At 50.9% G+C, this 12543-nt stretch overlaps 1 protein-coding gene across 6 annotated transcripts in view; it reads right to left on the reverse strand.

Annotated features, from left to right (window-relative positions):
- Positions 1-1220: 1220 nt before the first annotated feature.
- The window catches only part of ZNF446 (zinc finger protein 446), an 18001-nt gene continuing 6678 nt past the window's right edge, over positions 1221-12543 (reverse strand). For 5 of the 6 annotated variants that reach the window (XM_017850569.1, XM_017850568.1, XM_017850565.1 and 2 more), the window contains exons 5-7: positions 11419-11503; positions 11138-11227; positions 9929-10982 (exon numbers count right to left, since the gene is read on the reverse strand). In XM_017850569.1, the coding sequence (XP_017706058.1) occupies positions 10432-10982; positions 11138-11227; positions 11419-11503 (726 nt within the window). In that variant the 3' untranslated portion in view covers positions 9929-10431. Of the gene's footprint in view, positions 1385-9928; positions 10983-11137; positions 11228-11418; positions 11504-12543 lie in introns of those variants that run through there. The other variant, XM_017850570.1, reaches the window with a different exon arrangement.

Consider the following 12543-nt stretch of genomic DNA (forward strand, 5'->3'; position numbering starts at 1 on the left):
GCCTCCCAAAGTGCTGGGATTACAGGCTTGAGCCACCGCGCCCGGCCGAACCCAGGAGTTCTAGGTTGCAGGGAGCTATGACTCTATCACTTTGCTCCAGCCTGGGTGACAGAGTGAGACTCTGTCTCAAGAAAACAAAACTGGGCCGGGCGCGGTGGCTCAAGCCTGTAATCCCAGCACTTTGGGAGGCCGAGACGGGCGGATCACGAGGTCAGGAGATCGAGACCATCCTGGCTAACATGGTGAAACCCCGTCTCTACTAAAAAATGCAAAAAACTAGACGGGCGAGGTGGCGGGCGCCTGTAGTCCCAGCTACTCGGGAGGCTGAGGCAGGAGAATGGCGTAAACCCGGGAGGCAGAGCTTGCAGTGAGCTGAGATCTGGCCACTGCACTCCAGCCTGGGCGACAGAGCAAGACTTCGTCTCAAAAAAAAAAAAAAAAACAAAAAAAACAAAACTACAGCTGGTGAGGTAGCTCATGCCTGTAATCCCAGCAATTTGAGAGGCCAAGGCCAGGCATGGTGGCACATGCCTGTACTCCAGCTTCTTGGGAGACGGAGGCACAAGAATTGCTTGAACCTGGGAGGCAGAGGTTTCAGTCAGCCAAGATCGCACCACCACGCTCCAGCTTGAGTGACAGCAAGACTGTCTAAAAAAAGAAAAAAAAAAAAAAGAAAAAAGGGCAACCATGCCATCTGACATAATCCAATCACAGGAGCAATAGTGTAACTGCCCAGTGGATTCACCTTTCCTGCTGCCTAGACAGAGCTGATTTCTCAAGACGGGGGAATTACAGTACAGAAAGGGTAATTCACGCAGAGCCAGCTGTGCGGGAGACAAGGATTTTATTATTACTCAAATCAGTCTCCCCGAGCATTCAGGGAGCAGAGTTTTTGTTTGTTTGTTTGTTTGCTTGTTTGAGACAGAGTCTCGCTCTGTTGCCCGGGCTGGAGTGCAGTGGCGCGATCTCGGCTCACTGCAAGTTCCGCCTCCCGGGTTTACACCATTCTCCTGCCTCAGCCTCCCGAGTAGCTGGGACTACAGGCAACCGCCACCTCCCCGGCTAGTTTTGTGTATTTTTTTAGTAGAGATGGGGTTTCACCATGTTAGCCAGGATGGTCTCGATCTCCTGACCTCGTGATCCGCCCGTCTCCGTCTCCCAAAGTGCTGGGATTACAGGCTTGAGCCACCGTGCCTGGCCAGGGAGCAGAGTTTTTAATGACAACTTGGTGGGCTGGGAGCCAGTGAACCAGGAGTTCTGACTGGTCAGGGATGAAATCACAGGGAGTCAAAGCTGTGTTCTTGTGGGGAGTCTGTTCCTGGGGGACTCAGATGAACCAGGTTATGGATCTGGGTGGGGCCAGCTGGTCCATCAAGTGCAGGGTCTGCAAAATATCCCAAGCACTGATCTTAGGAGCAATTTAGGGAGGGTCAGAATCTTGGAGCCTCCAGCTGCATGAGTCCTAAACCATCATTTCTAATCTTGTGGCTAATGTTAGTCCTACAAAGGCCATCTAGTCCCCAGGCAAGAAGGAGGTCTGCTTTGGGAAAGGGCTGTTATCCTCTTTGTTTTAAATTATAAACCATATAGTTATGAACTATAAGTTTCTCCCCTGCCGGGTGCGGTGGCTCAAGCCTGTAATCCCAGCACTTTGGGAGGCCGAGACGGGTGGATCACGAGGTCAGGAGATCGAGACCATCCTGGCTAACATGGTGAAACCCCGTCTCTACTAAAATTACAAAAAACTAGCCGGGCCAGGTGGCGGGCGCCTGTAGTCCCAGCTACTCGGGAGGCTGAGACAGGAGAATGGCGTGAACCCGGGAGGCGGAGCTTGCAGTGAGCTGAGATCCTGCCACTGCACTCCAGCCGGGGCGACAGAGCAAGACTCCGTCTCAAAAAAAAAAAAAAAGTTTCTCCCAAAGTTAGTTCAGCCTACGCCCACGAATGAACTAGGACAGCTTCGAGGTTAGAAGCAAGATGGAATTGTTAGTCAGATCTCTTTCGCTGTCTTAGTCATAATTTGCAAAGGCAGTTTCAATAGCTCATCATATGCACAGGGCCTGGTATTCACTTCCTCACCAATACTTGTTATTGGCAGGGGTTTTTTTGTTTTTGTTTTTATTTTTTTTTGACGGAGTCTCACTCTGTCGCCCAGGCTGGAGTACAGTGGCGCCATCTCGGCTCACTGCAAGCTCCACCTCCCGGGTTCACGCCACTTTCCTGCCTCAGCCTCCCAAGTAGCTGGGACTACAGGCGCCTGCCACCAGGCCCGGCTAATTTTTTGTATTTTTAGTAGAGACGGGGTTTCACTGTGTTAGCCAGGATGGTCTCGATCTCCTGACCTTGTGATCTGCCTGCCTCAGCCTCCCAGAGTGCTGGAATTACAGGCGTGAGCCACTGCGTTCGGGCATTTTTTTCTTTTTTTTTTTTTAATCATAGTCACATTTATGCTTTTTTTTTTTAATGGAAGGGTTTTTAATTTGTTATTTTGAAGGCTGAGAAATCCATCATGTTATATTGATGTGTATCTTGTTTTTGACAATGCTATGAATACCAAACAGTGCTAGGAACAGGGTGTGTGGCCACGAGTAAGGCAGGTGAAGCCCTGCCCTTGTAGTGCCCTCTGATTACTGCTAGGCATGTACTGCTAAGCATGTTTTCTTTCTGGTTTATCAGCCCAGTTTCTTCTGATATGTATTCCTGCCTTATAGCCTTTCTCCATGTTTCTATCGTGTTTTAGTCCTATTCATATTTATTTATTTTTTGAGATGGAGTCTTGCTCTGCCACCCAGGCTGGAGTGCAGTGGTGTGATCTTAGCTCACTGCAACCTCCACCTCCCGTTCAAGCGATTCTCCTGCCTCAGCCACCTGAGTAGCTGGGATTACAGGCGCCCACCACCAGGGCTGGCTAATTTTTATATTTTTACTAGAGACAGGGTTTCACCATGTTGGCCAGGTTGGTCTTGAACTCCTGACCTCAAGTGATTCCCTCACCTCAGCCTCCCAAGGTGCTGGGATTACAGGCATGAGCCACTGCGCCTGGACTTATTTGGAGTTAAAAATACCTTCTGGGTTTGTTGAGGTTTTTGTTTGTTTTCCTCCAATATTTTGCTTATCTTTTATTTATTTTTACACTGTCTTTTCATAGAGATTTAAGTTCGATTTATTAAACTTATCAGCTGTTTCTTTAGTCGTGAGGTAGAGGTGGACAGATTGCTTGAGACTAGGAGTTCCGGGTTGCAGTGACCTATGGTTTCTGAAGGGGTGGCCAGCCCCTCCATACCTGTGGGTGTTTCTCGTCAGGTGGGATGAGAGACTCAGAAAAGAAATAAGACACAGAGACAAGTATAGAGAAAGAACAGTGGACCCAGGGGACCAGCGCTTAGCATACGGAGGACCCGCACTGCGCAGGCACTGGTCTCTGAGTTCCCTCAGAGAGGGGGATGTGGCAGAACAATAAGGTAATGGTGGAGAGAGGGTCAGCAGGAAGACATGTGAACAAAGGTCTCTGTGTCATTAATAAATTTAAGGAAAGTTGCCATGCCTTGATGTGCACGTATACACACATCTCGCTCCATTAAAGAGCAGTATTGCCGCTAGCACGGCTCACTTCCAGCCTTAAGGCCGTTTTCTCCTATCTCAGTAAATAGAACATACAATCGGGTTTTACACCAAGACATTCCATTGCCCAGGGAGGAGCAGGAGACAGATGCCTTCCTCTTATCTCAACTGCAAGGAGGCCTTCCTCTTCCACTAATCCTCCTCAGCACGGACACTTGACTGGGTCGAGCTGGGGGACTGGATGGTCAGGTTTTCCCTTCCCACGAGGCCATATCTCAGGCTATCACATGAGGAGAAACCTTGGACAATACCGGGCTTTCCTGGGCAGAGGACCTCCCTTCCACAGTGTATTGTGTACTTTTACCAAGCATACTGCCTTCAAGCACTTGTTTAACAAAGCACATCCTGCACAGTCGTAAATCCATTCAGCCTTCAGTCAGTACAGCACATGTCTCTGTGAGCACAGGGTTGGGGCTAGGGTGACATTAACAGCATCTCAAGGCAGAATAATTTCTCTTAGTACAGAACAAAATGGAGTCTCTTATGTCTGCTTCTTTCTTTTTTTTTTTTTTTGAGACGGAGTCTCGCTCTGTCGCCCGGACTGGAGTGCAGTGGCCAGATTTCAGCTCACTGCAAGCTCCGCCTCCCGGGTTTACGCCATTCTCCTGCCTCAGCCTCCCGAGTAGCTGGGACTACAGGCGCCCACCACCTCGCCCGGGTAGTTTTGTATTTTAGTAGAGACGGGGTTTCTCCGTGTTAGCCAGGATGGTCTCGATCTCCTGACCTCGTGATCCGCCCGTCTCGGCCTCCCAAAGTGCTGGGATTACAGGCTTGAGCCACCGTGCCGGCCATGTCTGCTTCTTTCTACACAGATACAGTAACAGTCTCCTCTTTCTTTTCCCCCCAGTTTCACCACTGCACTCCAGCCTGGGCAACAAAATGAGACCCTGTATCAACAAAACAAATCAAAACAAAACAAGGACATCTATGCCACACGACATAATCAAATCACAGGAGTGATAACTCATCAAATTCACAGGTCCTGTTCTGCACTGCCTAACCAATACTTGTTATTGGCAGGGTTTTAGTGGTCTGTATACTTTGTGTTATTATTTAAGAAATCATTTTCAATTCTTGAGGTCATAAAATTTTTACTTTCAGCTTGGGCAACATGGCGAGACCTCATCTCTTAAAAAAAAAAAAAAAAAAAAAAAAACAACACACACACACACACACACACACACAAAATGAAAACTGAGTGTGGGCCAGGCACAGTGGCTCACGCCTGTAATCCCAGCACTTTTGGAGGCCAAGGTGGGTGGATCACGAGGTCAGGAGATTAAGACCATCCTGGCTAACACGGTGAAACCCTGTCTCTACTAAAAATACAAAAAATTAGCCAGACGTGGTGGCACATGCCTGTAGTCTCAGCTACTCGGGAGTCTGAGGCAGAAGAATCACTTGAACCCAGGAGTCGGAAGGTGCAGTGAGCCGAGATCGCACCACTGGACTCCAGCCTGGGTGACAGAGTAAGACTCTGTCTCAAAAAAAAAAAAAAAAAAAAGGCAAGTTAGCTGAGTGTGGTGGCAGGTGCCTGTGGTCCCAGCTACTCAGGAGGCTGAGATGAGAGAACTGCTTGTGCGCAGGAGGTCAAGGCTGCAGTGAGCCACGTGCACACCACGGCACTTCACCCTGGGTGACAGAGCGAGACTCTGTCTCAAAACAAACAAAAAACAAAACAAAGTTTTACATTTTCCTGATATTTAAAAATAAATATCAGGCTGGGCGCAGTGGCTCAGACTGTAATCCCAGCACTTTGAGAAGTAGAGAAGGGAGGATTGCTTGAGGCTAGGAGTTTGACACTAGACTAACATATTAAGACCCTGTCTCTACCAAAAAACAGTATTGAAAACATCATTTAAAATATCCTAGTATTTAATCTGGAATTTAATTTCGAGTGTGTGTAAAGTGGAAATCCATTTTCTTTTGTATGGGGAGTTCAGTTGTTCGCCAATATGCAGTGAACGTCCACGTTGTCTTCACTGATCAGTTGAGTCATTTCATGTATATCAAGTTCCAGAAGGTCTGTTCCTAGACTGACCTAGTTCTCCACTCCTGTGCCAGTACCACAATATTTATTTTTGTTTTTTTTTGAGATGGAGTCTTACTCTGTCACCCAGGCTGGAGTGCAGTGGCACGATCTCAGCTCACTGCAATCTCTGCTTCCCGGGTTCAAGGATTCTCGTCTCAGCCTCCTGAGGAGCTGGGATTACAGGTGTGTGCCACCATACCCGGCTAATTTTCTTTTGTATTTTTACTAGAGATGGGGTTTCACCATGTTGTCCAGGCTGGTCTTGAACTCCAACCTCAGGTGATCTGCCCACCTCGGCCTCCCAAAGTGCTGGGATTATAGACATGAGCCACCATGCCCGGCCACCACACTATTTTAATATTATGTAACTTAACAGTGTTTTCATTTACAATATGACAATTCTTCCCTACTTATTTTTTCCAAATTGTCTCAGCAATTCTTGGACTTTTCCACATGCAGTTTAGCATCGTTTTTTTAGCTCATATAAAATGTTTCAGTTTTTTGAGACAGGGTCTCACTCTGTTGCTCAGGCTGGCACGATCATGGCTCACTAGAGCCTCTGCCTTCCAAGGCTCAGGTGATCCTCCTGCCTCAGCCTCTCGAGTAGCTGGGACAACAGGTGTGCACCACCACACCTGGCTAATTTTTGTATTTTTATTAGAGATGGAGTTTCACCATGTTGCCCAAGTTGGTCTTGAATTCCTGGGCTCAAGCAATCTCCCCGCCTTGGCCTCCCAAAGTGCTGGGATTACAGAAGTGAACAACTGCACCCAGCTGAAATGTGGTATATTTTATTTGTGTTTCATTTACTTTATAGATTAACTTGGAGAAAATTGGCTGATTGGCTTTTAAATTTTAAAAAATTTTTTATTGAAAAAAAGTAGAGACAGGGTCTTGCTATGTTGCCCAGGCTGGTCTTGAACTCTTGGGCTCAAGCAGTCGGCCCACCTTGGCCTCCCAAAGTTCTGGGATTACAGGTGTGAGCCACCACATAGGGGAAGGGGCCATGAGCTACAGAACAATTTTCCCCCCAGTTTTACAAAAGGAACGCCCCCCTGCCAACCCTTTTTTTTTTTTTTTTTTTTGAGATGGAGTCTCACCCTGTTGTCCAGGCTGGAGTGTAGTGGTGAGATCTTGGCTCACTGTAGCCTCAACCTCCTGGACTCAAGTGATCCTCCTGTCTCAGCCTCTCAAGTAGCTGGGACTACAGCTTTGCACCACCACAGCCAGCTAAAAAAAATTTTTATTTTTTGTAGAGACGGGGGTCTCACTCTGTTGCCCAGGCTGGTCTCAAACTCTTGGCCTCAAGTGATCCTCCTGCCTCAGCCTCTCAAAGTGGTGGGATTACAGGGGTGAACCACTGTGCTCAGCCCCTGCCAACACCTTGGTATTAGCTTGGTGAGATGGTGTCTAACTTCTGGTCTCCAGAATTGCACAATACATTTTTGCTGTTTTAAGGCAAAAATAAATCTCATGTTCCCTGTAACTTACCAATCCCATTTTGAGCAATTTATCCTACAGAAATAGCCACAGTAGTATCCAACTGTTTACTCAACAGAATTAATCATAGGACTGTGTAGCACGAGGTGAGGAGGGAACAAGAAATTCTTTGGTCTTGGTAGAGATGATGGTGCTAGCCAGAAAATGGAAGATTCATCCAGGCATGAAAAAAAAAAAATTAAGTGCTTGCTAACATGTATAGCACATATACTAAAACTGGAACGACGAGCATGGCCCCTGTGCGAGGGTAAACACACATTTGTGAAGCATTCCATAGGGTGGGGTCGTCTCGCTCCTATTTTGAATATTTATGGTTACTTCATCCATCATCCCTCTGTCTTCCGTCTCCCATTTCCATATTTTTTTTCCAGACAGGGTCTCATCCTGTTGCCCAGGCTGGAGTGCAGTGGTGTTATCAGAGCTCACTGCAGCCTTAACCTCCTGGGCTCAGGTGATTCTCCCACCTCAGGCTCCCTAGTAGCTGGGACTACAGGTATGCACCACTATGCCTGGCTTATTATTATTATTATTATTATTATTATTGAGACATGGTCTCGCTCTGTCACCCAGGCTGCAGTGCAGTGGTGCCATCTTGGCTCACTGCAGCCTCTGCCTCCTAGGTTCAAGTGATTCTTGTGCCTCAGCCTCCCAAGTAACTGGGACTACAGGCACCTGTCACCACGCCTGGCTAATTTTTTTTTTTTTTTTTTTTTTTTTAGTATAGTTGAGGTTTCACCATGTTGGCTGGGTTGGTATCAAACTCCAAGTGATCCACCTGCCTTGGTCTCCCAAGGTGCTGGGAATATAGGCATGAGCCACCACGCCCAGCCTATTATTTTAATTTTCTTTTGGAGACAGGGTCTCACCATGTTGCCCACATTGGTCTTGAACTCCTGGTCTCCCAAAGTGAAACAACGTAAGTTGCCTTACAAGAAACTTTACATTCAAACACTTCTATGTGTAAACTTCTAGAGTAAGCGTTGCCATGAGACAGTTGAATTAGGGGCCATTTTCATGATCTTCTGTGCCATCTTGTATATTTCAGATTTTTCTAAGTGAGCATAAATTACTTCTTTTTTTTTTTTTTTGAGACGGAGTCTCGCTCTGTCGCCCGGGCTGGAGTGCAGTGGCCGGATCTCAGCTCACTGCAAGCTCCGCCTCCCGGGTTTACGCCATTCTCCTGCCTCAGCCTCCCGAGTAGCTGGGACTACAGGCGCCCGCCACCTTGCCCGGCTAGTTTTTTGTATTTTTTAGTAGAGACGGGGTTTCACAGTGTTAGCTAGGATGGTCTTGATCTCCTGACCTCGTGATCCGCCCGTCTCGGCCTCCCAAAGTGCTGGGATTACAGGCTTGAGCCACCGCACCCGGCCATAAATTACTTCTAAATGTGAAAAAGTTTATTAAAAAACTGCCCTCACCCCCCTGCAGCATTTCCTGCATGATCTGGCCTTTTCACAGCCTTCTATACCCTGGCTCTCCCTTCTGGGGCTGGGGCCTGGCTGGAGCCCCTGGGTACTGCTCTGTCCTCTTCCTCTCTGTCCCCAGCACAGCTCTCGCTCCTGCTTGCTCACAGATCACCCACCCACAGCTCCATCTCCAAACTGGCCCTGCTCTCGGAGCCCTGAGCATGGGAGCAATGGGTTAGAAGCTCCTCAGAAAAGGGGATGGGGAAGATAGGCCTCTGAGGAGAGCCTCGCTCTCTCAGCTTCAGGCTGCATCAGGGTTCCTGCCCCCCGTCCCAGGGAGCCCCTCCTGGGGTAACCACAGTTGCAGCTCCCCTCAATATCCACCTGCAACTTGTGCATAAACCAGCAACTGGCGAGGGCTCCTTCCGAGAGGGCACCCATTTCCTGAAACCATCCCCTGTGAAAATGCCCCTTGTTTTCAGAGTAGGAAGGAGAGTGCTGAATCAAGGGCCCCAAGGATTCCCCATTGCAATCCCCACAAGCTGTGAACATCTCATACAGCAAAAGGGATCCTGCAGGTGTGATTAAGCGTGCAGGTAGGGGACAAGATATCATGAGCGTCCTTAAGGAGACCAAAGGATCGACTGATGCCAGAGAGCTGGCAGCCCAGGCAGCCTAAGGAAGACGTGACCACTCATGGCTGGCTTTGAAGACAGAGGAAGGGACCAAGAAAAAACAAAAGGAACGTGGGCTGACTCTAGAAGATGGAAAAGGCAACAAAACAGATGCTTCTCTCCTAGAGCCTTCAAGAGGAACCAGTCCTGTTAAAACCTTGATTTTAGCCCAGTGGGACCATGTCAGAGTTCTGACCTTCAGAGCTATGAGAATAAATCTGTTGTTTCAAGCTGCCAAGTTTGTTAAAGCAGCAACAGGAAACTAATACGGTGCATTGGCGAGTCCCCAGTGACTGCCCAGAGATCTGGTGCTTCCCAGGGAGCTGAACCTTTGCCCTCCTGCTGCACGACCAGCTAACTATGGAGGGTGCGACCTGACCTGGAAGTAACCATGGCCTTGGCAACACCTGCTTGCAGCCCCTCTTCTCAGAGGTCCCCCTTGTCCAGCCGTGCTTGGAAAGGAAATCCCCTTTGTGTCTACTCAAGCTGGGACTGATGAATTCCAAGGCCGGTGAGGCTGGTGAGTGATGTGAACGGCTAAGGAGCAAGGGAGGCTGGGGACCTGGGTTCTGGGGCAACAGAGGTTTGGCCATTCTGGGATCAACTGCCCTGTGGCTCCAGCTACTGGGCAGAGACAGCAAACTGCCTATTTCCCAACCAGCAGAAGCCGGAAATCAGGATTCTTATTCAGAAACTCCGTATTATCAAAATGGAATTTATGTTAAAATTCTCACACACACACGGAGCAGGAGAAACGGAAGCCAACTGGGCTTTCCTGGGTCTTCTGCCCTCCGCACTGAAACCTCAGGCCCAGCCTTTGCACAGAGGAGTGGGAAGGCACAGTTTGTGAACACCCACCTGAGGCAAGGAGGTCCCAGAGAGGGAGTGTTGTCATCCCGGGCCATGTCACGGGGAGGGAGGGAGCCTGGTGCTTGGCAGTCACCCCACAGGCACTGGTCACCCACAGAAAGGAACCCAGACCTCCCTTCAGGAGGCAGGGGCAAGAAGGGAGGGAGCAGCTTCTTTTCCTTGCACCCAGGTCTTTTGGGGGAGACCAGACCAGGCACAGGGAACTGGCTTAGGACCCCCATTCACTCCGGCATCCCCTTCTGCCCCCAGAGTCTTCTACTGGTGCCCCAGAGGCTGCATCCAGACCGCGAGAACACCGAGGCCCCGAGTGACTGTGCTGTCTGGCTGCTCATGGAGCCTCCGGCCGGTGGCCCTTGCGGTGGATGACCAGCTGCGACTTCCAGTCGAAGGCGCGGCCACAGTCACTGCAGAAGTGGCGCCGCTGGCCCGTGTGGCCCTTGCGGTGGATGACCAGCTGCGATTTCCAGCTGAAGCTGCACCCGCACTCCTCGCACGGGTAGCTCCGGGGGCCTGTGAGTGAATGTCGGGGGTGGCGCGGAAAGGCCAGCTCCCCTTGCGGTGGCTTCTCGGTGCCTTCCCCAGAGGCTAGCCCTGGGGACTGCGCGCCTGGCCCACTCGTGTGTGTCCGGTGGTGGATGACGAACACTGACTTCCAGTCAAAGCCACGGCCACACTGCTCGCACATGTAGGGCTTCCTCGGGGTGGCACCCGGCTCCAGTCTCGTCTCTGCGGGTGTGGGCTGAGTGGGCACTGGCGGTGTCCCTGGACGCGCAGTGGGAGCAGGAGTGGTGGCCCCAGGCAGGCCCTCCCAGGCTGCAGGCCCTGGGCCCTGGGGCGGCTGGGCCTCTGGGCAGCCGGGTGGACCCTCACTCTCATTTCCTGGGGGCAGGGGCAAACCAGGTGAGTTCCGGCACTTGGCACCCCCTCCCTCAGGCTGGGGCTGTGGCACAAGCTCCCATGCCCCCAAGAATGGGTGGCTCAGGTCCCATCCATACAGGAGGGGTGATTCAGGCTGGATGGTGTGGGGCACTCACCTGAGCGCAGGCTTCTGCAGACACCTGTCCCCATGAGCATCATCCCCAGCTCTGACTGGGCCTGTGCCTCTGGCTGGTGGGGCGGTAACCCTGCCCGGGTGGGGGGCACAGTTAGGCATGGGGTTTGCATGAAGGAGGGGTGGGGTGGGTTCTGGCAGATGACAGGGTGTTCCTTTGAAAGGTGGGAGAGCTGGGTAGGACTGGTAACAGAGAGTCCCTGCCCAGCTAGGGTGGATGCAGGCCCCAGGGAGAGGGGCGGGCTGGGGCTGGCTGGTTCTCACCCAGGGAGACCACCGTGCCGTACTTCTCCAGCATCGTATCCCAGTACAGTTCCTTCTGTGACCGGTCCAGCAGCCCCCACTCCTCCTGCGGATGTGGCCCATCACTGTAGGCACCCTTCTAGTCCTCCCTGCCCTGACTGGTTCACATTCTTACTATCGGGGGGAGTCAGCAGGTTACCTACGCTTCATCTCCCCGTCCTGCTGAAAATGATCTCGAGGTGGCTGTTTGTTAAGTGCTGGGGTCCTCCTTCAGATCACCTGACCAGTGCGGCTGCTAGCTCTCATCCCCCTCCACTACCCCACCCTGCTGAGAGAGCGGGCTTGGCACTCTCATCCCCCTCCACTACCCCACCCTGCTGAGAGGGAGGGCCTGGCAGCATTTCAGGGACCTCAGTGAGTTTATCAAGGAATGAACTCCCTGCTTGGGGGTCAGCCCTCCTTGCCTCCTGAGTCCCACCATCTGGGGCTTTGCTGGGTTGGGAAAATCATCCTGAGGGACAAGCTGTGGCAAGTCCAGGCACAGGAAAGCGGCAACTGTGAGGAGCCACAGCCAGAGATGGTGCTGGCTGGATGTGAGGACATTGTGGGAAGTGCAGCCTACCCACCCTGGCTCACTTTCTGATTGTGCCATGGAGCTGTGGAGGGAGCCTGGAAGGACTTCTCAGGCTCGAAACACATCTCAACCAGCAATGCTGCTGCTGAAGCTCCCAGTGGAGCTGTTAGAAGCAGAGGAGCTGGGAGAGGAAAAGGCCTTGCTGCCCACACTTGGGAACCAAGTGATCCAGGTAGCAGGGGCCTCAAGCTGAGCTTCCAGGGCCAACAGGTGGCCTCTGAGGAAACCCCTGGGAGAGAAGAGACTTCGGGCATGTCCCAGGAAGACTGTCTCCATCTGGTTTCAGGTGTGGGGGGAGTCCTGCCACAGCTGGTCATCTTGTCCCCTACCCAGCTACATGCAAAAGTTCAAATCCCCAGGTTCTGGCTCAGGACCTCTGGGAGCAGCAAACCTCCCAGCTGATTTCTCTGGAGGTGAGGAAGCCAAGCCCACCAGTTCCAGCCACTCTAAACTGCATTTTCATGGCTTGAGGCCCAAATCCTTTTTTTTTTTTTTTTTTTTTTTTTTTTTTT

The sequence above is a fragment of the Rhinopithecus bieti genome, unplaced genomic scaffold, assembly GCF_001698545.2.
Source record: "Rhinopithecus bieti isolate Rb0 unplaced genomic scaffold, ASM169854v2 scaffold_32008, whole genome shotgun sequence".
Classification (NCBI taxonomy): Eukaryota; Metazoa; Chordata; class Mammalia; order Primates; family Cercopithecidae; genus Rhinopithecus; species Rhinopithecus bieti.